This window comes from Erythrolamprus reginae, chromosome 1 (assembly GCF_031021105.1).
Source record: "Erythrolamprus reginae isolate rEryReg1 chromosome 1, rEryReg1.hap1, whole genome shotgun sequence".
Taxonomy (NCBI): Eukaryota; Metazoa; Chordata; class Lepidosauria; order Squamata; family Dipsadidae; genus Erythrolamprus; species Erythrolamprus reginae.
Genome location: NC_091950.1, coordinates 421,840,003 through 421,867,917, shown reverse-complemented (window position 1 = coordinate 421,867,917; position 27,915 = coordinate 421,840,003). Strand labels below are relative to the sequence as shown.

General features: G+C 45.1%; 1 protein-coding gene across 2 annotated transcripts in view; it reads left to right on the top strand.

Moving 5' to 3' along the window:
* The window catches only part of AKAP10 (A-kinase anchoring protein 10), a 67,566-nt gene that overhangs the window by 3,638 nt on the left and 36,013 nt on the right, over nt 1–27,915 (top strand). For both annotated transcript variants that reach the window (XM_070735400.1, XM_070735401.1), the window contains exons 2-3: nt 22,859–22,906; nt 23,639–23,671. In XM_070735400.1, the coding sequence (XP_070591501.1) occupies nt 22,859–22,906; nt 23,639–23,671 (81 nt within the window). The remainder of the gene's footprint in view (nt 1–22,858; nt 22,907–23,638; nt 23,672–27,915) is intronic.

The following is a 27,915-nucleotide window of genomic DNA, read 5'->3' as shown; positions in this document are numbered from 1 at the left end:
CAGATTCACTTAACAACCAGATTACTAACTTATCAACCTGTAGATATTTTGCTTAACAGTTGAGGCAAGGAAGGTCGTAAAATGGGGAAAATGTCTCAGTAACATAAATGTTGGGCGCCGTTGTGGTCGTAAGTTAAGGCCTGCCTCTGTTTTGGGAATTTGCCTTGTTCTCTATTTGTGTAGCCTTTGGGAGAAGCTGTGGGACCTGAACAGGTGATTTTCAGAGGCTGCCCTCACAACTAATATTCTCTCTGAATTTGAGGATTTGCAGTTGAAAAAATGCTTGCACCCTGAAGTGATACAAGCAAAGTTGGCTCTTTTGAAGTGCAGAATTAAGAAGTTAACCCAATATAAATCTCAGGGACCGCCTTCTGCTGCACGAATCCCAGCGACCAGTTAGGTCCCACAGAGTGGGTCTTCTCCGGGTCCCATCAACTAAACAATGTCGCTTGGTGGGACCCAGGGGAAGAGCCTTCTCTGTGGCGGCCCCGGCCCTCTGGAACCAACTCCCCCCAGAGATTAGAATTGCCCCCACCCTCCTTGCCTTTCGTAAGCTTCTTAAAACCCACCTCTGCCGCCAGGCATGGGGGAATTGAGATACTCTTTCCCCCTAGGCCTTTACAATTTTATGCATGGTATGTCTGTCTGTCTGTATGTTTGGTTTTATAATAAGGGTTTTTTAACTGTTTTAATATTGGATTGTTATATGCTGTTTTTATTGCTGTTGTTAGCCGCCCCGAGTCTGCGGAGAGGGGCGGCATACAAATCCAATAAATAAAATAAAATAAATAAATAAATAAATTGTAATGGCTGTGTAGATTATCTCTCTTGAGTTAAGTTGACCAGGCGCCCTTAAAAACCAAAATGCTTTGAGTCTTGTGGCTCAGTGGATCCACAGCAGTTGTTAAAGTTAGAAACGTGGTTGAATAATTGAATCTGGATTCCACATTCACTTTGCTGGGTCGGAAGATCGCAAAAGGGAATCACGTAAAGGTGGGACACGGCGGTCGTCAGTTCCCATGTGGCTGAATTTTGATCATGTGAATTGCAGGGATGCTGCAACGTTCGTAAGTGTGAAAATCAGTCATAAGTCACTTTTTGAGTGCCATTGTAACTTCAAATGGTCACTATATGAATTTTTGTAAGTTGAGGACTATCTGTATTCAGAGAAAATTTTCAGCTGCTGTATCAGCCTTTTCCTTTCCTTTTTTCCCTTCTCACTCATTCATTCATTCATTCATTCATTCATTCATTCAGTATATTGGCCACCGATCTTACCATAGAGTAACTCTGCTTACAAAATTACATAAAAGCTAAAACATAAAACATTAAAACAAACATTAAAACCAAAGGTACATGGGGAGGGCAGGGGCGGAATAGGGTGGATGTTATTACTCCATCAAACCCTCCACCCTCCTTTCTCAGCTCTCTTAATTCTACCCTGAATAGCTTCTGCTTAAAATTGTGGTCAGCAGGTAGAAGCAGTGGGCGTGCAATTTTTAAAAGTTCCTTTTTCTTCCTCGGTCTTGTAATAAAAATGTCCCAATAAAAGAAACAGAAGGCAGCAACATAAACCATAATTCTTACTTTGAGATTCAGAAGTTTATTTTGTGAGCAATTTGGAACATGAACAGCCCTCATAACACAACTCATATCAATAACTCATGACATAGCTGAGTCCAACAAGGATTAGCTATGGCCAGTGACCCTTAACTCATCCCAAGACATTATTATTATTATTATTATTATTATTATTATTATTATTATTATTATTAATTAGAAGTATCCCGTCCCTTTCTGAAGATACGGAGAGTCTTATACTTTTCTGCATTTCACAACTTACTTCCTTGTACTTTCTTTTACTGACAGTCCCCACATATACCTGTGCACATCTCAAACCTCTATCCATCGGCTATGTTCAGTTCCCTATTTCTCACAGTTTCAGCGTTCTGATTCCAAATATATCTCAAAACTACGTACTGTGCAAAATCACATTTTGCAGCAACAGCTCAGCAGGATTGCAAATAGTTCTGATGCACTTTAAAATCTTTCCATCTAAAATCCTTCTCAGAAGAGGAGGATTTAGGGGTAGTGATTTCTGACAGTCTCAAAATGGGTGAGCAGTGTGGTCGGGCGGTAGGAAAAGCAAGTAGGATGCTTGACTGCATAGCTAGAGGTATAACAAGCAGGAAGAGGGAGATTGTGATCCCCCTATATAGAGTGCTGGTGAGACCACATTTGGAATACTGTGTTCAGTTCTGGAGACCTCACCTACAAAAAGATATTGACAAAATTGAATGGGTCCAAAGACGGGCTACAAGAATGGTGGAAGGTCTTAAGCATAAAATGTATCAGGAAAGACTTAATGAACTCCATCTGTATAGTCTGGAGGACAGAAGGAAAAGGGGGGACATGATCAAAACATTTAAATATGTCAAAGGGTTAAATAAGGTTCAGGAGGGAAGTGTTTTTAATAGGAAAGTGAACACAACAACAAGGGGACACAATCTGAAGTTAGTTGGCGGAAAGATCAAAAGCAACATGAGACAATATTATTTTACTGAAAGAGTAGTAGATCCTTGGAACAAACTTCCAGCAGACGTGGTTGGTAAATCCACAGGAACTGAACTGAAACATGCCTGGGATAAACATATATCCATCCTAAGATAAAATACAGAAAATAGTATAAGGGCAGACTAGATGGATCATGAGGTCTTTTTCTGCCCTCAGTCTTCTATGTGTCTATGTTCATAATAGGGTCCTCTTGTGTGTGTGTGTGTGTGTGTGTGTGTGTGTGTGTGTGTGTGTTTTAAGTGCTAGTAACCTCTGCTTCCCCTCCCTCCCTGCAATTTTCATCAAATCAGCTCATCTCTACTTGCAATCGCAAGTGTTAAAAGAACTGCTCCACGGAAGCCCAGCAACGACCGCAAGAAACAGCCTCCATTAGGAGAGGTCTTATGCCTGCAGTCTGGACCAGGGGCTGCATTGCTCCTCTTCAGTCCCCTGTTGTATTTAGGGTCAAGTGGTTCAGCCTCTCTATCCCCTTTTATATATTTGCCTCGCTGAAACGCCTTTTAATCAAAGTTGCTGCCCCTCCTTCATTTTAAATGAAGGATGGTTTGGTTTATTAATTAATTAAAACTTTTAAAAATTTAAACAGTTGATGTGCTATGTGATCACTTGCTTGTGTTGTCTTCAAGGACAAAGAGGTGGGACTGTGAGAAACGGACTTATAGCCTATTGGACTACAAGAGGTCTCAGAAAGATAGCAGGCCATTAAAAAAAAGCTATATGAATTAAAGTTTTAGATGAAAAGATTTTAAAGTGTATCAGAACTACCATATTTTTTGGAGTATAATACATACCTTTCCCCCCTAAAAGGGGTTGTATTTATTTATTTACTTATTTACTTACTTACTCATTTATTTATTTATTATTTATTTATTTATTTATTTATTAGATTTGTATGCCGCCCCTCTCTGTAGACTCGAAGATTTGGATGTGTCTTATATTCTGAATGTAGCTTTTTCTAAGTTTTTTTTCATCCCTATCAAGGCACTAAGGATCTTCCCAGCTTTTACCAGCTTCCAAGCTCTTTCATTGCTACTCACTCCGAATAAGGTTTTTTTTTTAAAGTTCTAACCAGGGGATAAAATAATGTGCTGAAGCTGAACAGACTAAGGACGCTAGCCAGATGAATTCCTGGTAGGCAGATACCCCCCCCCCCATTTTCCTCACCAAAAATTAAGGTGTGCCTTATACCCTTGTGCATCTTACTCTGAAAAATATGGTGTTTGTAATCCTGCTGAGCTGTTCCTGTGAAATGTGATTTTGCAAACTACGGTATGTCGTTTCCAAATTGCTCATGAAATCTCTGGATCTCAAAGTAAGAATTATTCATTCTGTTTCTTTTATTGGAACGTTTATATGACAGCCTCTTCTTAGAAGGGGGTGTGATGCCGATTTTTAAACAGTTCTCTGCTCATGTGCCAGAGGTGTTATCTCAAGGCCACGAAGCAAGAAACTGCTTTGGAGGGTGACCCACAAATAGCACAGAATTGGAGGCAATAGGCAGACAGGCTGTTTTGTGTGTTAGTAACATTTGCGGGTTTTGAAGCTTGAGTTTAGAATGCTACTTCATTGTAGGTTGCTGTCGTTTAGGTTGTTTTTCTTGATTCTATCGTCTACGGAGAGGGGCGGCATACAAATCTAATAAATAATAATAAATAAATAATAATAATTAAGAGAACTGCAGAATTCTGGAGGCTAAAACAAGCGAAGAACGGTTGCTGGAATTGGTTTTATCTGCTCTAATAAAGTGAAGGATTAGGGTGGACATGATAGCATCTTGCAATATTTGAGAGGTTCCCCAAAGAAGAGAGGGGTCAACCTATTCTCCAAACGTGATTAGGGGATTGGAGGTTAAAACATATGAAGAATGGATGCAGGAACTAGGTTAGTTTAATGAAAAAAGGACTATGGGAAACATAATAGCAGTGTTCCAGTATCTCAGGGGTTGCCACAAAGAAGAGGGAGTCAAGCTATTCTCCAAAGCACCTGAGGGTAGGAAAAAATAATAATAACAGAGTTGGAAGGGACCTTGGAGGCCTTCTAGTCCAACCTACTACTTGGGCAGGAGTCCCTACACTGCTTCAGACAAATGGTTATCTAACATCTTAAAAACTTCCAGTGTTGGAACATTCACAAGAAAGAGTGGATGAGGGAGATTATGATCCCGCTACATAGAGCGCTGGTGAGACCCCATTTGGAGTACTGTGTTCAGTTCTGGAGACCTCACCTACAAAAAGATATTGACAAAATTGAACGGGTCCAAAGACGGGCTACAAGAATGGTGGAAGGTCTTAAGCATAAAACGTATCAGGAAAGACAATGAACTCCATCTGTCTAGTCTGGAGGACAGAAGGAAAAGGGGGGACATGATCGAAACATTTAAATATGTTAAAGGGTTAAAAAAGATTCAGGAGGGAAGTGTTTTTAATAGGAAAGTGAACAGAAGAACAAGGGGACGCAATCTGAAGTTAGTTGGGGGAAAGATCAAAAGCAACATGAGAAAAATTTAAGATGTTGGATAACCCTTTGTCTGAAGTGATGTAAGGGTTACTGCATGAGCAGGGGGTTGGACTAGAAGACCTCCAAGGTCCCTTCTAATTCGGTTATTTTTTTAATAGATACAAATGAGGAAAGCAGTTTCCTCCTAACTTCCTCTTGAGCGTAAACCTGTCCTTGTGTGAATAGGTTAAATAGCTCTGAACTTGAAGGAAAGTGGATGGGCAAACAATGTACTGCCTCCCTTCCAAGGAATGCAAAGAATGAAACATTTACAGTATAAAGTCCATAGTTAAAACCCAAACAGTACAGAAGTTAACAGAGCCAACCCAGTTGCTTAAATTCCAATTTCAAATCACTTAAGGGATTAAGGGAAATGTATCTTTGGAGCTTTCTAAAAAGCTGATGAGCAACGCATCCTATTTTAAAAGCCGCTAGGTTCGACCCAAGAGAGAGAGGCCCAGTCTTAAAAGCAAAGGCAGATGGCTATGGAAAGAAATACGAGCCTCACAGGGAAAGAAAAACTATGCCGCCCAATAAATATTTCAAGGAATAGCAGAATAACAGAACATAGGTAGTCCTCAATTTACCACAGTTCGTTTAGTGACCAAAGTTATAATGGCACTGAAAAAGTGACTTATGACCGTTTTTCACACGACCAGTGTAGCATCCTCAACACCATGGGCTTCAAAATTCAGATGCTTGGCAACTGACTCATGTTTATGACGGTCGCAGTGTCCCAAGGTCAAGTGACCCCTTTTGCAACCTTCTGACAAGCAAAGTTGATGGGCAAGCTGGATTCACTTAACAACCATAGAAACATAGAAGTCTGACGGCAGAAAAAGACCTCATGGTCCATCTAGTCTGCCCTTGTACTATTTTCTGTATTTTATCTTACGATGGATCTATGTTTATCCCAGGCATGTTTAAATTCAGTTACTGTGGATTTATCTACCACGTCTGCTGGAAGTTTGTTCCAAGGATCTACTACTCTTTCAGTAAAATAATATTTTCTCACGTTGCTTCTGATCTTTCCCCCAACTAACCTCAGATTATGCCCCCTTGTTCTTGTGTTCACTTTCCTATTAAAAACACTTCCCTCCTGGACCTTATTTAACCCTTTGACATATTTAAATGTTTTGATCATGTTCCCCCCTTTTCCTTCTGTCCTCCAGACTATACAGATTGAGTTCATTAAGTCTTTCCTGATACATTTATGCTTAAGACCTTCCACCATTCTTGTAGCCCTTCTTTGGACCCGTCATGTTCCTAACTTAACAGCTGCAGTGATTCAATTAACAACTATGGCAAAACTCAACAAATCTCCCTTAGCAACCTAAATGTGGGCTCCATTGTGGTCATAAGGTGAGGTATACCTGTAACAGAGCTGGAAGGGACCTTGGAGGTCTTCTAGTCCAATCTCCTGCTCAAGCAGGATACCTAATACTAGTTCAGACAAATGGCTGTCCAATCTCTTCTTTTAAAAATCCTCCAGTGTTGAAGCGCTCACAACTTTTGGAGGCAAGTCATTCCATTGATTGATTGATGGTTTTTGCAAGCCCAACAGAGATTCAAGAGGGAATATAGATACAGTGATCCCCCGGTTATTGCGTCCCCGACCATTGCGAACAGGGTAATTTGCGATTTTTCAACCCGGAAGTCAAAATACCATCTACGCATGCGTGCCCTTTTTTTCTATGGGCACGCATGCGTAGATGGCAACCGGGAGATTAGCTGCTGGGCGGCTTCCCTGGGTCTTCCCCCTCTTGCTGGCATCAGCGAGGAGTTTCCCCACCGCCCACGCAAACTCCTCCCTGCCGCTCGCCCGCCCTTCGCCTGCCCACGCCGTTCGCTCCCCCTCTTGCTGGCGGGAGGGCGAGAAGCCCTCCCCAGCACCCGCTCGCCCGCCCTTCGCCCTGGCCGCTTCTTCCCAGCGGAGAAATTCCAGCCCCCACCTGGTCCCGCCCGATCCTCCTCCCTGAGGCAGCTCGCCCTCCCATGGCCGCTTCCTCCACCCTCCATCGCAAGCCCTCGCCACCGCAGCCAACGCGCGCTGCGATCTTCAAGCCCGGCTCCTTTCGGCCCAGCATCCCGGGCCAAGCAGCTGCCTTCCGTGACTGAGCCTGGCTGGCCCGGAAGATCGTAGCGCGCGTTGGCTGCAGCGGCGAGCGAAGCCAAGCCGGCAGCAATGTCGCCGCCACTGCAGCCAACGCGCGCTACGATCTTCCGGGCCAGCCAGGCTCAGCGGATCAAGCCCGGCTCCTCTCGGCCCAGCATCCCGGGCCAAGCGGCTGCCTTCCGTGACTGAGCCTGGCTGGCCCGGAAGATCGTAGCGCGCGTTGGCTGCAGCGGCGGCGACATTGCTGCCGGCTTGGCTTCGCTTGCTCGCCGCTGAGGAGCCGAAGATTGGGGGGCGGCGCGGCTCTTTTAAAACATCGCCGCCGACATGGGGGGCTTGCTAGCACCCCCCCAAACCCGGGTTGGGGGTTCGGGGGGGTGCTAGCGAGCCCCCCATGTCGGCGGCGATGTTTTAAAAGAGCCGCGCCGCCCCCCAATCTTCGGCTCCTCGCTAGCGCTGCGGAAGTTTAAAACACCATCTGCACATGCGCAGATGGTGTTTTTACTTCCGCAGCGCTACTTCGCGAAAACCCGCTCGTTTCGGGGGGTCCTGAAACGGAACCCTCGCAACGAGCGGGGGATCACTGTAGTCTGATTTATAACTGATCACTTAGCCACTGTTTGACATTACAATAGACCTCTCAAAAGCTACTTGAGACCCAGGTTCAAAGATCCATCACAACCCTGGCTGCTTGCTGCCCTTCTTTAAAATCTCGAATTTCTCAGACTCAGCATCTTTTTAGATGGGTCGACTTCCACTTCCAGAATCCCCCAGCTGCCATGCATTAAGAGGGGTGGGCTTCAATTCAGTATGCTGGCTGGAGAATTCTGGGAGTGGAAATCAAAATATTGATATAATGTTTATCCCAGGCATGTTTCAATTCAGTTACTGTGGATTTATCTACCACGTCTGCTGGAAGTTTGTTCCAAGGATCTACTACTCTTTCAGTAAAATAATATTTTCTCATGTTGCTTTTGATCTTTCCCCAACTAACTTATTAATTAAATTACTAACTAATTATTATTATTGTTGTTATTATTATTATTAGTATTAGTAGTAGTAGTAGTAGTAGTAGTAGTAGTAGTAGTAGTAGTATTACTATTAGTATTATTTATTAGATTTGTATGCCGCCCCTATCTGCAGACTTGGAATTCCAATATCTCAGGGGTTGCCACAAAGAAGAAGGAATCGAACTACAGTACTGTATTCGCACCTGAGGGTAGGACAAGAAGCAATGGGTGGAAACTAAGCAAGGAGAGAAGCAACTTAGAATTAAGGAGAAATTTCCTGACAGTTAGAACAATTAACCAGTGGAACAGCTTGCCAACAGAAGTTGTGAATGCCCCGACACTGGAAGTTTTTAAGAAGATGTTGGATAATCCTTTGTCTGGAATGGTGTAGGGTTTCCTGCAGGGGGTTGGACTAGAAGACCTCCAAGGTCCCTTCGAACTCTGTTGTTGTTGTTGTGATGATGATGATGATGTTGCCAAGGTTGAGAAAAACTCTAGTTCCCTGGCATGTTTTAGATCAGGGGTCCCCAAACCTTTTACACAGGGGGCCAGTTCACTGTCCCTCGGACTGTTGGAGGGCTGGACAATAAAAAAAACTATGAACAAATTCCTATGCACACTGCACATACCTTGTTTTAAAGTAAAAAACAAAATGGGAACATACTATTTAGTGGGGGGAGAAGGTCTGAAATTCATATGTTTATGTTTTGTTTTTAATTTTCTTTTGTTGACATCTGATTGGCTATACAAGGTTTTCTTGGCTTATGAAAAATGTATAAAGAAAGAAGGAAGCACTTTGGCATAATGGTTAATAAGTTAGAAATATAATTGGTGTTGCACTTTTTGAAGGGACATTAAGGAAGAAATTTAAAAGAAAATGAAGGTAACTAGATGACAAAATTAGAAAACAAAACTTTTGCAACTTTTTTGATGATTGATATTAGTTACTAACAAAATATTGCATTTTATTCATGGAAAATTAGATGGTACACTGTGTTGTTTGAATGTATGTTGAGAGAAAAATGTAACAAAATTACACCACCACCCCAAGACAGTCCTTCCTTCCTCTGTCCCTCCATTCATTTCATTCTTCCTTCCCTCCTTTCTTCCTTGTTCCCTCCATTTCTCCTTCCTTCCCTCCTTCATTCCTCTCCACTTCTCCTTCCCTCCCTCTCTTTCCCTTTTCTTTCTTTCTCTCTCTCTTTTCCCTGTGCTCTTGTCACTCACTGGTGGGCCGGATAAATGTCTTCAGTGGGCCGCATGTGGCCCACGGGCCGTAGTTTGGGGACAGCTATTTTAGATTTTTATGGATCTCCTGTTTTATTTCAAGCCTTGGAAGACTTATTTGCTTCTCTGCTGATCAGTTTTGAAAGCATCTTATCCTGGAATTCTTCCCTTTCTGTCAAAATCATGTGTTGAAAAACAGTTATTTCTGGGTGGGGCAGGAAAAAAATATCTCCATCTTTCTGCCTGTCCCCACCCGTTGGCCAGGATAATAAGCCAAAACCTTGCCAAATTCTGCAGATGCCAGCTGCAAGAGGTTTCCATTTCTTCAGATTCTCCCCCACCCCACCCTGTGTGAAATCTTCCCGTTAAGTGCCCTTAAGGGTGATGCACAACCACAGCCCTTCCCTTATGTGTGAAAGCACAATCCCCAAACTGCCAATGTGTCAGAAGAGAGTTTGGATGAGCAAAATGTGCAGTCGCTTTCCCCCAGACAAAGCATGGTTTTCTTTCAAGATGCGCTGTTAGAGAATTTTGCATCCGGGTTAGCTTTTCAATGACCGGGATTAAACCGAGATTTAATCGTCTCCAGCCTCATGTATCCCAGCGACTGATCAGAGCCCACAGAGTCGGCCTTCTCCAGGTCCTGTCAGCCAAGCAATGCCGTCTGATGGGCCCTAGGGGAAGGGCCTTGTCTGTGGCAACTCTGACCCTCTGGAAACAACTCCCCCACAGAGATTTGCACTGCAACCACTCTCCTGGCCTTTTGGAAGGCTTTAAAAACTCACCTTGGCCTGCAGGCCTCTGCTCTGTCCATCAGCATGACTGTGATGTGAATTAGTGTGGTTATATGGTTTTTTTAGATTAGTTTTATAATTGGAATTTACGATTGTTTTTGCATTGCTTTTATACGTTGTAAGCTGCCCTGAATCTTTGGAGAAGAGCAGCATATAAGTTGAAGGAAGGAAGGAAGGAAAGAAAGAAAGAAAGAAAAAGAAAGAAAGCCAATGCAGACTGGCCTCGATTTACAACTATAAATTTAGCCCCCAAAATTTGCCACGATCGTCTGACACAACGTGCCCAATTTTGAAAACTTACTTTTGTGGTGGGAATGAAGCACGTGGGATACAGCTAGTCCTCAACCTATGTCCGCAATGGAGCCCAATGTTTCTGTTGCTAAGTGAAAACGTTTGTTAAATGAATTTGACCGATTTTACGATGTTTTTTGTCACCGTTGTTAAATGAATGGCTGCAGTTGACATGGTTATTGATTGAATTCATATACATTTATTTTATTATTATTATTATTATTTGGATTTGTATGCCGCCCCTCTCCGAAGACTCGTGGGATTTGTGGGATTTATATGCCGCCCAGCTTCAATAGGACTGGGCAAATCTGGTTTCCGAGATCAGAAGGTCCCACAAAGAGATCAAATGACCCTGGGACAATGCAACTGTCATAAGTACATGCCAGTTGCCAAGCGTCAGAATTTTGATCATGGGACCAAGGAGATGCTGCAATGATCCTAAGTTGGAAAACAGTCAGAAGTCTTTCGTTCAGTGCTGTTGTAACTTTGAAGGTCACAATGAATTGTTGTAAGTTGAGGACACCCTGGAGTTATAAATCGAGGACTACAGATAAATCTGTAAGTCACAGGCTTAGTCTTGTAGTGTTGCAGTTCTGTGCCTACAACGGCCATGGAAAAAAGTGACTTATGACCGCTTTTCACCCATAGAGTCTTTGCACCACCCCCGTGGTCATGTGATTCCAAAAATTCATATTTATTTATTTATTCAATTTTTATGCCGCCCTTCTTCTTAGACTCAGGGCGGCTTACAACATGTTAGCAATAGCACTTTTTTAACAGAGCCAGTCTATTGTCCCCACAATCCGGGTCCTCATTTTACCCACCTCGGAAGGATGGAAGGCTGAGTCAACCTTGAGCCGGTGATGAGATTTGAACCGCTGACCTTCAGATCTACAAGTCAGCTTCAGTGGCCTGCAGTACAGCACTCTACCTGCTGTGCCACCCCGGCTCATATGCTCGGCAACTGACTTGTATTTATGATGGTTGCAGGGTCCCAAGGTCACGTGCAAAAACTTCAGAAGAGAAGGATTTAAGGGTCATGATTTCTGACTATCTCAAAATGGGTGAACAGTGCGGTCAGGCGGTAGGGAAAGCAAGTAGAATGATTGGCTGCATAGCTAGAGGTATAACAAGCAGGAAGAGGGAGATTGTGATTCCACTGTATAGAGCGCTGGTGAGACCCCATTTGGAATAATACTGTGTCCGGTTTTGGAGACCTCAGCTACAAAAAGAGATGGATCAAATTGAATGGATCCAAAGACAGGCTACAAAAATGGTGGAAGGTCTTAAGCATAAAACGTATCAGGAAAGACTTCATGAACTCAATCTGTAGAGTCTGGAGGACAGAAGGGAAAGGGGGGACATCATCGAAACATTTAAATATGTTAAAGGGTTAAATAAGGTCCAGGAGGGAAGTGTTTTAATAGGAAAGTGAACACAAGAACAAGGGGACACAATCTGAGGTTAATTGGGGGAAAGATCAGAAGCAACGTGAGAAAATATTATTTTACTGAAGGAGTAGTAGATGCTTGGAACAAACCTCCAGCAGATGTGGTAGATAAATCCACAGTAACTGAATTTAAACATGCCTGGGATAAACATAGATCCATCCTATGATAAAATATAGAAAATAGTATAAGGGCAGACTAGAGGGACCAGGAGGTCTTTTTCTGCCATCAATCTTCTATGTTTCTATGTTTCTATTCCCTTTTTGCCACTTTACAACAAGCAAAATGAATAGGGAAGCCGGATTCACTCACTAACCCTGCTACTTAACAACTGCAGTGCTTCGCTTAACAACAGTGACAGGAAAGGTTGTAAAATGGGACAGAACTCACTTAACAACTATCTCGCTTAGCAACAGAAATTTTGGGCTCTGTCATCGTAGGTCGAGGATTACTTACATTCCACTTCAGTGAGACCATCAATTGCTCATATTTCTCCTTGGGAAAACATGTATTGAAGCCCCTTCCTCTCTCCTCCCTCCCCCAACCCCAATTATAAAGGCCCCTGCGGAATGCTCACATGGAGTGTGCTCTGGGTGTGATTGTCGAACTCCTTTGCGTCTTGCAAGGTCGAGGCTTGTGTGGGTGTAAGTGTGAAACGCACCTCTGAGGAATTATCAGCTCAGCGGCTGCATAATGTTGGTATTTTCTTCCTGTTGACTCAGCCGCAGCCAGAGAGAGCTTGCAAGCCACCTGCGCTGTATTCAAACCAGTTTTACAACAGGGAAGGAAGGCGGCTGTGTGAGTTCAGAAGTGGAAACCTTGATGGGTCTCACAGCCAGGCCTGTGTGTGGTTCCTGGACTGTGGGGCTCCTTCGTACTCCTCCTTGACCTTGACTCAACTAGGTAATGTCGTCGGTACTAGAAGGGAGTGTGATTTGATTTGCAGAATGGAGGGGAAGGAGAAGGGAAGAGGAGGAGAAGGGGAGTACTACTACCAGGAGTGGGCTGCTGCCCGGACTGGCGGGGAATGCAGCGGGGTAGCAAAAATGGTCCTCCACCCCAGAGCAGAGCATCTAATTTGAAAGTTATTGAAAGAAAATGCAGGCCCCAGGGGAAGAGCCTTCTCTGTGGCGGCCCCGGCCCTCTGGAACAAACTCCCCCCGGAGATTAGAATTGCCCCCCCTCGCCTTTCGTAAGCTCCTTAAAACCCACCTCTGCCATCAGGCATGGGGGAACTGAGATATTCTTTCCCCTTAGACCTTTACAATTTATGCATGGTATGTTTGTTTGTATGTATGTTTAGTTTTACAATAAGGGTTTTTTAGTTGTTTTAGTATTGGATTTACATGCTGTTTTTTGTTACTGTTGGTAGCCGGCCCGAGTCTACGGAGAGGGGCAGCATACAAATCCAATCAATCAATCAATCAACCAATAAATAAATAAATAAATCACGCCCACAGTGCGCTACTAAAATTTTTGATAGCCCTTCACTGACTACTACTACTATTAGTAGTAGGAGGCGGACTGAGTGGTCCTTGATGCTGTGTGGTTTTCTTTGCAGAATGGAGGATAATGGATGAGGAGGAAGAGTGGGGGGAGTACTAATAGTAGTAGTAGTAGTAGGACTTAGTGGTCCTTGATGCTATGTGGTTGTTTTCTTGCAGACATTTCATTACCCAGCTAGGTATTGTCATCAGACGGAAGTGTGATTTGCAGAATGGAGGAGAAGGAGAAGGAAAGAGGAGAAAGAGATGGGGGAGTACTACTACTACTACTAATAGTAGTGGGAGGAGGACTGAGAGGTCTTTGGTACTTTCTGAGCTTGGTTGTTTTCTTGCAGACGTTTCATGACCCATCTAGGTAACACGATCAGTACTAGAAGGATGTATTATTATTATTATTATTATTTATTAGATTTGTATGCTGCTCACAACAGTGTAATACAAAAACAATATAACAGTGAGACAAATCTAATATTAAAATAAAACATATCTAAAACCCCAACAATTTAAAAACCATACAACACATACATACCAAACATAAAATATAAAAGCCTGGGGGAGGATGTCTCAGTTCCCTCATGCCTGGCGATAAAGGTGGGTCTTGAGTAATTTGCAAAAGACAAGGAGGGTGGGGCCGTTCTAATCTCTGGGGGGAGTTGATTCCAGAGGGCCGGGGCCGCCACAGAGAAGGCTCTTCCCCTGGGGCCCGCCAAACGACATTGTTTGGTCGACGGGACCCGGAGAAGGCCAACTCTGTGGGACCTTATCGGCCGCTGGGATTCGTGCGGTAGAAGGAGGTTCAGGATGTATTCTGGCCCAGTGCCATGTAGGGCTTTAAAGGTCATTACCAACACTTTGAATTGTGACCGGAAACCGATTGGGATTGGATGACATAGAAGTCGAATGAATTAATGAATGAATTAATTAATTAATTAATTAATTAATTAATTTGCAGAATAGAAGAGGAAGCGGGGAGGGCTAAGGGGCTCTTGGTGCTCTCTGGCCCAAGTAGGTAACACTTTAGGCCCCACGTATCTGCAGAGGTCGGACTATCCTGCCACTTGTACCTGGCACGGTTAATGACTCACTCACTTCCATGACAGATAAGAAGTTTACACAGAAGCAAAAAAGGCCTAATGAATATGTGAGTTAAAAATTCACTATGAAATAACATGATCAAAGCAACAGCTAGAGACTTCCTTCACCGAGGCGACTTGACATTTGTAATTAGCAATGAGATGTAATAAAGTGCCTGAAGACAATACACGTAATCTTCGACTTACAACTGTTTCTTTAGTGATAATCCGACGTTACAACAGCACTTAAAAAAAAACCCCAATTGATTGTCACTGTTACAGCATCACATGTACATCATGTTTTCTAACTGGCATGTGTTTATGACGGTTGCACGGGCCAGGGATCATGTGATCATGAGCCGTGGTGGTGGTGATGGTGGTGGCACACGGGTGTTAGAAGGCAGGACTGCAGGCTAACCCTGCCGACTGCCAGCAGTTCGATCCTGACCTGTCGACTCAGCTTTTCTTCCGAGGTGGGTAAAATGAGGACTTGGATTGTTGAGGGCAAGAGGCTGATTCTGTAAATCTCTGTAAAGGGTTGTACAGTGGTATAGAAGTCCAGGTACGATTGGGAAGGAAGGAAGGGGGAAGGAAAGAAGGAAGAACGGAAGGAGAAAAAGAAGGGAGATGAAGGGAGGAAGGAGGGAGGGAGAAGGAAGAAGAAAAGGGAACGGGAAGAAGGAAGGGGAAGGAAAGAAGAAGAAAGGAAGGAGAAAAGGGAGCTGAAGGAGGGAGGGAGGAAGAGGAGAAGGAAGGAAGGAGAAAAGGGAGGGGGAGGAGAGAAGGGGAAGGAGAGAAGGAGAAAAGGAAGGAGAAAAAGAAGGGAGATGAGGGAAGGAGGGAGGGAGGAATAGGAGAAGGAAGGAGAAAAGGGAGGGGGAAGGAAGGGGAGGGAAAGAAGAAGAAAAGGAAGAAAGGAAGGAGAAAAAGAAGGTAGATGAGGGAAGGAGGGAGGGAGGAATAGGAGAAGGAAGGAGAAAATGGAGGGGGAGGAAGGAAGGGGAAGGAAAGAAGAAGAAAAGGAAGAAAGGAAGGAGAAAAAGAAGGGAGATGAGGGAGGGAGGAAGAGGAGAAGGAAGGAGAAAAGGGAGGGGGAAGGAAGGGGAGGGAAAGAAGAAGAAGAAAAGGAAGAAGGAATGAGAAAAATAAGAGATGAAGGAAGGAGGGAGGGAGGAAGAGGAGGAAGGAGAAAAGGGAGCAGGAGGGAGGAAGAGGAGAAGGAAGGAAGGAGAAAAGGGAGCGGGAGGAAGGAAGAGGAAGGAAAGAAGAAAAGGAAGAAAGGAAGGAGAAAAGGAAGGGAGATGGAGGGAGGGGGGAGGAAGAAAGGAAAGAACAAACAAAGGAAAGAAAAAAGGGAGGGGAAGGAAGGAAGGAGGTTCATATTTACAACCATTGCATGTGATCCCCTTTTTTTGCGACCTCCTGACAAGCAAAGTCTTGGGGGAGAAGTCAGATTCACTTAACAGTCATGTTGAAAACTTAACAACTTGCAGCAATTTCCTCGCCAAATGTGGCAAGGAAGGTCGTAATACAGAGACAAAACACATTGAACAAATCGCTCGCTTAACCAAAAGGTTGGGCTCACTTGTGGTCGTAAATCAAGGACATGGTTGTTAAGTGAATCTAGCTTCTCCATTGACTTTGCTTGTCAGAAGTTTGAAGTGGTGCAGGGTTTCCTGCCTAAGCAGCTGGTTGGACTAGAAGACCTCTAAGGCCCCTTCTGACTCTGTTATGCTGTTCTTCTCTAAGTTCCCAATAGGGCATCATGTGACCCCAGGACACACCGACCGTCATAAATAAGGGTCAGCCTTGACCTCAATTTAAGCACCAAATTTCTGTTGCTAAGTGAAATATTTGTTCCCCCTTTCACGACCTTTCTTGCCACGGTTGTTAAGTGAATCATGGCTGTTAAGGCAGTCATCCGGTTGTTAAGTGAATCATGGCTGTTAAGGCAGTCATCCGGTTGTTAAGTGAATCATGGCTGTTAAGGCAGTCATCCAGTTGTTAAGTGAATCTGGTTTCCCCATTGACTTTGCTTGTCAGAAGGTCGCCAAAGGGGGAGGTGTCAGTGACCCCGGGACACTGCAACCGTCATAAATACGAGACAGTTGCCAAATGTCCAAATAACGGGCATACTACAACGGTCGTGAAAAAGGAGCATAAGTCCCTTTTATTTATTTGTTTGTTTGTTTGTTTGTATGTATGCCCCCCCTCTCCGCAGACTCGGGGCGGCTAACAACAATGATAAAAAACAACATGTAACAATCCAATTTAATAAAACAACTAAAAACCCTTATTATAAAAACCAAACATACACACAAACATACCATACATAACTTGTAATGGCCTAGGGGAAGGAATATCCTAACTCCCCCATGCCTGGCGACAAAGGTGCGGCTGTAATTTCGAACGGTCATTCAACAGATGGTTGCAAGTTAGGGACTGTCTATAACGCATTCTGCAATTTCCTTTAGAGCAGCAAGGCAAACAAGAGTTTTTTTAAAAAAAGCTTACCCTTGTGGTACAGAAGTATGCAATCTTTGCCTGCTGCTGCTGGTTTGATACACCTTGTGAAAACACACCTGGCCTGGAAATTGGGAACTTCCTGCACTCCAGAATAACAAGATAATGAAATTGCTCCCGCTGGTCTCTCGCTTGAAAAAAATCTGTCAGGTCAATCTGCAAAATTTCCAGAGAGGACTTATGTATATATAAATAGGATTTATATTTATAACATTTGCCTTCGGAAAGAGACATTGCTTCAAATCTAACTGGTAAAATTCCTGGGTGCAAAAATCTATTTTTGAGAAATAAACTCTATTATTATTATTATTATTATTATTATTATTATTATTATTATTATTCATTAGATTTGTATGCCGCCCCTCTCCGAAGACTCGGGGCGGCTCACAACAGTGAGTCCAGAACAACTCAATCTCAATCACTTTTAAGATGGGTGGACTTCAGCTCCCAGAATTCCCTAGTCAGCCATGGTGGGAATTCTGGGAGTTGAAGTCCACCCATCTGAAAAATGTTGAAAAATACCCCTCTGGAGGCTAGTACAGGCTAGTCCTCGGCCTAAGGCCTCAATTGAGACCACATTTTACGTTGCTATGTGTGTCTTGTCCCATTATCTCAGGGACCGCCTTCTGCTGCACGAATCCCAGCGACCAGTTAGGTCCCACAGAGTGAGTCTTCTCCGGGTCCCGTCAACTAAACAATGTCGCTTGGCGGGACCCAGGGGAAGAGCCTTCTCTGTGGCGGCCCCGGCCCTCTGGAACCAACTCCCCCCAGAGATTAGAATTGCCCCCACCCTCCTTGCCTTTCGTAAGCTGCTTAAAACCCACCTCTGCCGCCAGGCATGGGGGAATTGAGATACTCTTTCCCCCTGGGCCCTTTACAATTTTATGCATGGTATGTCTGTCTGTATGTATGTTTGGTTTTATAATAATGGTTTTTTAACTGTTTTAGTATTGGATTATTATTATATGCTGTTTTATTGCTGTTGTTAGCCGCCCCGAGTCTGCGGAGAGGGGCGGCATACAAATCCAATAAATAAATAAATTTTACCACTTTTCTTGCCCTAGGTGTTAAGTGAATCACAGCCGTTGCTAATCACACGACCGTTGTTAAGTGAATCTGGCTTCTCCATTGACTTCGCTTATCAAAAGGTCGCAAAAGAGATACCGCGTGACTCAGAGACGTTGCAACCATCATAAGTACGTGCCAGTTGTCAAGGGTCCAAATTTTGATCTCACATGACCATGAGGATGTTGCTATGGTCATAAGTGGGGAAAAATGGCCATAAGTCTCTTTTTCCCCACCGTTGCCGTTGTAAATTTGAACAGTCACTAAACGAACTGTTGTAAGTCAAAGACTGCTTATGTTTGAGGCGACCTTGCAAAATTAGGTAGGACCCACCCTCCTTAATGCTTGGATAGGAAACAGCTAGGATAATCCAAGAACGTTAGTTCTGTCTGCCGATCGGTTTCTGGTCACAATTCAAAGTGTTGGTAATGACCTTTAAAGCCCTACATGGCATTGGACCAGAATACCTCCGGAACCGCCTGCTACCGCACGAATCCCAGCGGCCGATAAGGTCCCACAGAGTTGGCCTTCTCCGGGTCCCGTCGACCAAACAATGTCATTTGGCGGGCCCCAGGGGAAGAACCTTCTCTGTGGCGGCCCCGGCCCTCTGGAATCAACTCCCCCCAGAAATTAAAACGGCCCCCACCCTCCTTGTATTTCGCACATTACTCAAGACCCACCTATATCGCCAGGCATGGGGGAATTAAGACATCTCCCCCAGGCTTTCTTATATTTTATGTTTGGTATGTATGTGGTGTATGGTTTTTAAATTGTTGGGGTTTTTTATATAATTTTATTATTAGATTTGTTCTATTGTTATACAGTACTGTTTTTATTACTGTTGTGAGCCGCCCCGAGTCTTCAGAGAGGGGCAGCATACAAATCTAATAAATTGAATTGAATTGAATTTAGAATGTTAATTAATTTATTATTTAGCGCAGTAAACCCTTTTTTAGTTTGCTTGCCAAAATGGGGGGTCGTGAGCCCTCCGTGCTCCTGGCATGCGATGGTACACCCGTTTTTTGCTCTCCCCAGGCTGCAGAGCCTTCATCGAAGTCATTGGTGAAAATGTTGAAGAGACCTGGGCCTAAAACAGAGCCTTGGGGTTCTCCACTGCATGCATCTCTCCATATAGATGCAGTTCCATTGAGCACTACACATTGAGTGTGGTTGGTTAACCAGTTTTGAATCCATCTGGGGGTGTTGTTGTCCATCCTACATTTTTCAGCTTTATCTAGTAGTAGGTTATGGTCTACTTGATCAAATGCCTTACTGAAGTCCAAGTAAATTAAATTGATATCATTCCTATTTGGACAGGGAGTCATTGCTCACAGTCGCTCATGCCCTCATCACCTCAAGGTTGGATTACTGCAACGCTCTCTACATGGGGCTACCTTTGAAAGGTGTTCGGAAACTTCAGATCGTGCAGAACGCGGCTGCGAAAACCATCGTGGGGCTTCCCAGATTCGCCCATGTTTCTACAACACTCTGCAGTCTGCATTGGCTGCCGATCAGTTTCCGGTCACAATTCAAAGTGTTGGTTATGACCTTTAAAGCCCTACATGGCATTGGACCAGAGTACCTCCGGAACCGCCTGCTACTGCACAAATCCCAGCAACAGATAAGGTCCCACAGAGTTGGCCTTCTCCGGATCCCGTCGACTAAGCAATGTTGTTTGGCAGGACCCAGGGGAAGAGCCTTCTCTGTGGCGGCCCTGGTCCTCCTTGTCTTTCGTAAACTACTCAAGACCCATCTATACCGCCAGGCATGGGGGAGTTGAGACACCTTTCCCCAAGGCTCTTTATATTTTATGTTTGGTATGTATGTGTTGTTTGGTTTTTAAATATGATAGGGTTTTATATGCTTCTTTTTAAATATTAGATTTGTTTCGCTATAATATTGTTTTTTATTATTGTTGTGAGCCACCCCGAGTCTTTCGGAGAGGGGCGGCATACAAATATAATGAATATTCAATTCAATTCAATTTATTATATTTGTATGCCGCCCCTCTCCGAAGACTCGGGGTGGCTCACAACAATAATAAAAAACAATATTATAGCGAAACAAATCTAATATTAAAAAAGAAGCATATAAAACCCTATCATATTTAAAAACCAAACAACACATACATGCCAAACATAAAATATAAATATAATATAATATATTCCTCTGGTCCACTAGTTCCCAAACCTCAAATTTTACAAAAAGCGGCCCGTTTTTTGCCAATTTTTTTCACAAAAACAGGGTTGTTTTCCCCTTCCCTCAGCCCTCAGGAGCACTCTGCGGGCCTCCCAAATCTTTGTATGTCCCATTTTTGAAAAAAATGGACCGTTTTTTGGAAAAAATTGGATGCTTGGGCAGGGCTTCAGGAGGCCAAAAATGGCTTCATTTGGTATATAAGACGCACCGACATTTCCATCCACTTTTAGGAGGGGGGAATGGTGTGTCTTACACTCTGAAGAATACTGTGTGTGTTTGTGTGTGTGTGTTTGTGTATAAATCTGTCCTTGAAGTTCTGGTCAGAAAGTCTCAACCTCAAAGGAAAGCAGCTGTTAGGAAGGAGGTGAAAGACTCTGCACTTCTTATTGACCTCCTGGAATGGACATAATTCAGTTGGTCAGCCGGAATGGTGACAGTTGGAAAGGGAGATTCAAAGGCCGCTTACGAGCATCTGTGTTGAGTTTCCGTTGCTCACAGAACCTAAGTCCGGCGCTCCTATTACTGGACCTTACAGGTGCCTTTTCTCCAGGTTTTTGGAAAGCTTGAACACCTGGTGATGTCCAAAGTAAGGAGAGGGGTTAGTACAGCCGCCCACAGGTCACAGGGCAGTTGCTATCTTGAGATAGAAACATAGAAGACTGACGGCAGAAAAAGACCTCCTGGTCCATCTAGTCTGCCCTTATACTATTTCTTGTATTTTTATCTTAGGATGGATATATGTTTATCCCAGGCGTGTTTAAATTCAGTTACTGTGGATTTACCAACCACATCTGCTGGAAGTTTGTTCCAAGGATCTACTACTCTTTCAGTAAAATAATATTTTCTCATGTTGCTTTTGATCTTTCCCCCAACTAACTTCAGATTGTATCCCCTTGTTCTTGTGTTCACTTTCTTATTAAAAACAGTTCCCTCCTGTAACTTATTTAACCCTTTAACACATTTAAATGTTTCTATCATGTCCCCCCTTTTCCTTCTGTCCTCCAGACTCTACAGATGGAGTTCATGAAGTCTTTCCTGATACGTTTTATGCTTAAGACCTTCCACCATTTTTGTAGCCTGTCTTTGCACCCGTTCAATTTTGTCAATATCTTTTTGTAGGTGAGGTCTCCAGAACTGAATACAGGTTGACACAGATGGTCAACAACAGATGCCCGTCATCTTCCTTTGTTATTTATTTCTTTGGGGGCGTCTTCTCTCTCTCTCCCCCCTTCCAATATTAATTAATTAATTTATTAATTTGACTTATATATGCTGCCCAATCCGTCAGGACTCACAACAACATCCTGCCGGCTCACATTTTGAAACTGAATTTAAGGATCTGGAGAGAAGACCGCGTTAGAGGGAATACCGAGTCTGCGGAGAGGGGCGGCATACAAATTTGATTAATAAATAAAATAATAAATAAGGAGGAGGAAGCAGAAAGAGGAAAATTCAGCACAAATTTATTTAAAGACTTCAGTGTGGTGTTTATAGGATAGGGAAGTGATATATGGGAAGGGAATTGCGATTAGCATGTCTCTTTTTTCTTTCTCTCTTCCTCCCTCCCTCCCCTCCCCCTCTCTATTTATTTATTTACTTACTTACTTACTTACTTACTTACTTACTTACTTACTTACTTATTTATTAGATTTGTATGCTGCCCCTCTCCGAGGACTCGGGGCGGCATATAACAATACAGTAAATCTCATTAAATTTAAAATTACAATCTAAAAATTCAATATTTAAAAACAATCATACCAGTTCAATCATACCTCTGTTGCCAGGCATGGGGGAATTGAGATACACTTTCCCCCTAGTCCTTTACAATTTTATGCATGGTATGTCTGTATGTATGATTGGTTTTTATATAATGGGTTTTTAACTGTTTTTAGTATTGGATTATTGTCATATACTGTTTTATTACTGTTATTAGCCGCCCCGAGTCTGCGGAGAGGGGCGGCATACAAATCCAATAAATAAATAATAAATAAATACAACATATATCTCAGTCTACCTGCCTTAAAGCATTGAGGGCTGGGGGATTCTGGGAGTGGAAGTCCATCCCTCTTAAAGCATTGAGGGCTGGAGGATTCTGGGAGTGGAAATCCATCCCTCTTAAAGCATTGAGGGCTGGGGGATTCTGGGAGTGGAAGTCCATCCCTCTTAAAGCATCCTGGCTGGGGGATTCTGGGAGTGGAAGCCCACCCCTCTCGAATCCACCAAGTCTGAATAGTGCAATCTTATTTCTACGGATGTGTTCTTTGCCGACCTAGCCCTGAAGCCCTCTTTTTGTCAGTATCTTTTATCTTTTCCACTTAACAATGTTTTGTCAGTTTAATGTTTTCCTCTGTTGATTTGACCTGTGGATTTTATCTATGCATGGACTGCATTTCTTTCATCCTCTACATGGTGGTGTGTGTGTGTGTGATATTGCATGTCTTTTGCTACTCTAGGGGAGACGGTGTTCCCAGGCCCCTGCAAGGGCAGTCCCAAAGTTTTCCTCCATCACTAAAGCCAGCCTCTTTCTGTCTTTGCAGTGAGAGGCAGAGACCAGCAGAAGCCTGCAGAAGCAAGGGCAATTCAAGGTAAAAATCTATTTAATTCTGTGGTTACCGCGTCATACAACTTCTCTTAAATGTTTTGAACCGCCACCTTTTGTTATGTTCTAGCACCAAGCCCCTCAGGAATTTATTTTTATTTATTTTATTTTATTCGATATTTTTTTTTGCCGCCCTTCTCCTTAGACTCAGGGTAGCTTACAACTTGCTAACAATAGCACTTTTTAACAGAGCCAGAACCATATTGCCCCCAGAATCCAGGTCCGCAAATCAAATGCAAACCATCGAGCATAGCTAATAAAAGGTTTACTATGTACAATTTTGGGATTTGAAGTCCAAGAGTCATAAAAGGGCCATCGTTCCCCATACTGGCCCAGGAATTCTGGGAGTTGAAGCTCATAGGTTATGAAGGGGCCTTTGCTCCCCACTCCTGATGAATATTATAAAGCTCTTACTACACAAGGACACATTCAACTATGCCATTCTTTCTGCCTCGACCCGACTGTCCTGGCAATAATCCCACTGATGATCTCTAGAGTTTAATTTTAAAGCCATTATCTTTTTTTTTTTAACCCTGACATTCAGATTTGCGCCGAGGGTCTCATAAACCGTCCAATTTTGCCTGGATTTGACCTTGAATGTGCTGACTTAAACTCTACAAGGGCTTCCAAAGTTATGCGGGATGGGTACTGTATCATATTTCTGTCACATTTCACACCCTCAGCAAAAAAATTAACTGCTTTCCTTTCATATTTGCAGAGTCTGGACCGGCTCAGATGCCCGGCAACTTTGGTAAGAGGCTCCGTTTCCAGAAAACCTGAATTTCCCAGGAATTAGGGATTCAATTTGAACTGCCCTCCGTTTCCGCAAATGTCCACAATCTTCTCCCATGTCTCTGGAAGGAGAGTCCATCATGGGTTTAGCTCGAGTCTTATTGGTAGGGACTGAGTTATAAATTAATATAATTATCATATTAATTAGGTACCGCCCCCTTGCTGCCCCTGTACCTCAGTTTTAAAAAACTCAGTCAAGGAAGGGACTATGAGTTTTTTACTCCTGAGGGAGTGTAATCAATTTAATGTTAATAAAATGTTTGCTAACTGTTAATTTCTTTATTAATGTTGTTATTTTATCTTTGTACAGGTGACAGAAGGTTTGGGGTTTTCTGCCCTCCGCGGGCAGCACCCCCTTCGGTCTCCTTATGGGGCCTCTTCTCCCCGCGAGTACTGCCCTGAAGAGGAGAGGATGGGCTGCAGGTCCCTGTCCCCAGAGGTCAAACCTAGCCCCACACCTCGGGTGGGGGGGGTCCGCCCCCCCCCATTAACGAGGGCGGCATGGCGCTAAATCAATGGCATGGAAAATTAATGCTGAGGAAACCAAGCAGACAGCAGCTCGATCGGAGCGCCTCTCAGCTGCTCCTCAGCGTGCCGGGCACAGGCACCCAGACAAGCCGGTTTAAGAGCCAGCCAAGCGCAACGGCACCGCAGGGGGGGGATTCCTCCCGTTTCAAGCTTACCGGCTCATCGGACGGCCAGAGAGCCGCGAGGAAAGTCGCGCCCGCCATTTTGGATTCAGAAAAAAGCGCGAAAAGCCGGCATTGCTACCGGCAGATTTGGCGGCGTGCCAGGAGCTGTTGGGCTTCTGCCTAGTGACTCCTCTGATTGGCGGTGGGCAGGTCACGTGACATGACGTCATAGCCCACGTCGAGCTGCCGAGCTGGGCTACAGCTCCCTATTTCACTTGTGAGTGGCTTCGCTTCTCAATCTGGTGCTGTGTGTATAAGAATAGACTGTAAGTACGCTGCCCCGTTACAGTATTAAATAAAGGATGGCTGATCAATCCAGTGCTCGTGGAGAGGACCAGCCTCAATCCACTGCTGTGCCTGCGAAAATTAAAGAAAAGGTGTCTGGTAAAGCCAAATCCAAGTCTTCTCAGTCCTCAGCTTCAATTAAGGAGGCTGAGAGAAAGATTAAGGCCTTGGAACAAAGGTTGGAGGCAGCCTTAGCTTCTCCTACTTCAGGGATTCTGGCCATTCCCCCATTCCAGCCTCTTCCCTCATCAAGAACAGCGTCCCCTGGATTGCCCTTAGGGGCCATGGGCACTGCAAGTGAAAGGGATTGGTCTCCTGACCGTCAGGCCTTGTCTGGCCCTCCTCCACCTTCACCTCTTGCTAGGCCGGATAGGCCTGCTTCAGTCAGCCATCATGCCTATGGAGCTTCTTCAGGGACACAGGCTTGTGCTCCAACGGCAACATTCACGCCAACAGCTGCAGGGCTTAGATCCAAAACTGATGTCTGGCAGGCCTTCCCACCATCCCTGCAGGACATGATTGCCAACGTTTATGCGCAGGGAATGGCGGTTGGGGCTCAAAGTGTGACACCTCCATTACCGCAGTCATACCATCCCAGGGACCTTTGGTCAGCGCCACCGCCCCCACCTGGGCTGGATTCACTGGCAGGAGACACGGGGCTGCTGGAAGAAGACAGTGAGCATGGGAATGAACTGTCTGATGATGAGTATGCCTTTCCAGAACAGCCCGCCCCCGCGGGCCTATTTAAGCCAACATTATTTAGGCTACTCTTACACAAGGTGAAACAAACCTTGGATGTGCCCGGTGCGGCGGCACCTCCGGATGCAGGCGATGGACTTAGAACTTCTGCTTCCCTGTGTAAGGAGCAGCCCAGGGAGTCCGATACTGTTCCTGCAAAGGAGATCTTTTTAGAGAACATCAAGCGCACCTGGCAACACCCAGCAGCGGCTCAAGGCCCTTCAAATGTAGAGCGTCGTTTCTACACATTTGATAGCGAGATGGAGAATCTGTTACAGTTTCCGCCTGTGGACAAGCCGGTAGCCACACTGGTGTCCAACGCCGCCTTTCCTTCCGAAACGGCGGATAGTCTTAAGCCGGATGAGCGACGGGCCGAAACCCTCCTGAAGAAGGCCCACCAGATGGCAGCTTGGGCCCTACGAGCTGCGTCAACGGCATCCATCTTTAATAGGGCATCCATCATGTGGCTCCAGGAGGTTCAGGCCCGGATGGGACCTGAAGATCCTCGTCTCAAACAGGATCTCAACAAGCTCCTGGCTGCGGCCGAATTTTCGGCGGACGCTACCTTGCACGCAGCGAAATTTGCCGCAAGGGGCATGGCCTCTACAATTTCTTCTCGACGCCTACTTTGGCTTCGACACTGGCAGGCGGATGCCAAGTCGAAGTGGCGCTTGTCATCTGCCCCTTTCGAAGGCACGAAGTTGTTCGGGGAGGTGCTGGAGGCTGTTCTGGTGGAGGACAAGGACAAGAGGAAGGTCCTCACCAGATCCTCTAGGCGCCAAGATCGCAATAGCACCCCATACCGACGCCGGCAGCCATTTCGATGGGACCCAGCTTCCGGAGTTACCCAGACCTCCAGGCCTTATTCGCAGGGCCAATATGGTCAGTCCTATTCGTACCGCAACGATAGGACCTACTTTCAGGGCCGGGGCAGAGGATATCAACCGTCAAAACGGCCCTTTCGTGGTTCCAACCAGCGAGGTTTCCGTGGAGCCAAGTGACTCCACAGGGCAGGTCCCTTTGGGGGGAAGACTCCAAAGGTTTTGTACCGCCTGGACGGCCACAACCTCCGACGCTTGGATTTTGGACACAGTGACCCGAGGGCTCCGCCTCGAATTCTTACGCCTTCCACCTACCCAATTTGTGCCCTGTCCAATACCCGCAGATGCTGCCAAGCGGGCATTGCTGGAGCAGGAGATCGCCCATCTCCTGGAGATCCACGCCATCGAGAAGGTGCCAGCCCACATGGAGGGCATGGGGTTCTACTCCAGGGTCTTCATAGTACCCAAGTCATCGGGAGGTTGCAGGCTAATTTTGAACCTGAAGCGCTTAAACAGGTACGTGCTATACCGCAGGTTCAAAATGGCCTCCCTTCGCACCATACTCGCATCAATCAGGAACCGAGATCTCATGTCATCCATCGACCTGAAGGAGGCGTATTTGCATATCCCCATCCATCCGGGGCACCGGAGATATCTCCGGTTTTATGTCCAGGGGAAGCACTACCAGTACCGGGCAATGCCATTTGGCCTATCCTCCGCCCCGCGTACTTTCACGAAGATACTGGACTCGCTGATCGCCTTCTTACGGTCCCGATCGATAAGAATAATCGCTTACCTGGACGATATCCTCTTACTGGCCAGGGACCTGGCAACTGCGCAAAGAGACTTACGAGCCACGTTAACACTGTTGCAAGAACATGGCTTTACAATAAACGAGGGAAAGAGTCAGTTTTTCCCCACTTCCACTATTACTCATCTCGGCGCGGTGATAGATACCTCCACCATGGAAGTTTACCTGTCATTGGAACGACAACGCAACATTCAGGCCTTAGTCAGCAAGTTGCAGCACCAGCGGATGGTAACGCTGGCCCTCTTATCCAAGGTGCTCGGGACACTAGTGTCATGCGTGGACATTGTTCCCTGGGCACGGTATCATTTTCGCACGCTGCAATGGACCTTACTTCCATACCAGAAACGACGGGTCAGTCATACACACAGACTGGTCACGGTGGGAAGTCGCCTACAAGCCTCTTTGAAATGGTGGCAGTCCCGGGCAATACATCGCGGGTCTCCCTTTGGCCACTTACATCAGGTCATTGTGACCACGGATGCAAGCCTCCTTGGTTGGGGGGCACATGTGGACCGTCACGTAACTCAGGGGTTGTGGCTTCCCCAGGACTTGACCCCAACGAATATCAACTTCCTGGAGCTAAAAGCGGTCCGTCTCGCTCTGCTAACCTTCGCTCCGTTCCTTCAGGGAAAGCATGTGCTGGTTCGTACGGACAATGTTGCGACCAGGGCACATCTCAACCACCAAGGGGGGACCAGATCTCTCAGACTGATGGAGGAAACTCAGCTCCTCTTCGACTGGGCAGAGGTCCACCTGGCATCTCTCCAGGCGGAGCACATTGCGGGGGAAGCCAATACCCAGGCGGATTGGCTAAGTCGGCAAACAGTGGACCCAGGGGAGTGGAGTCTAACCCCGT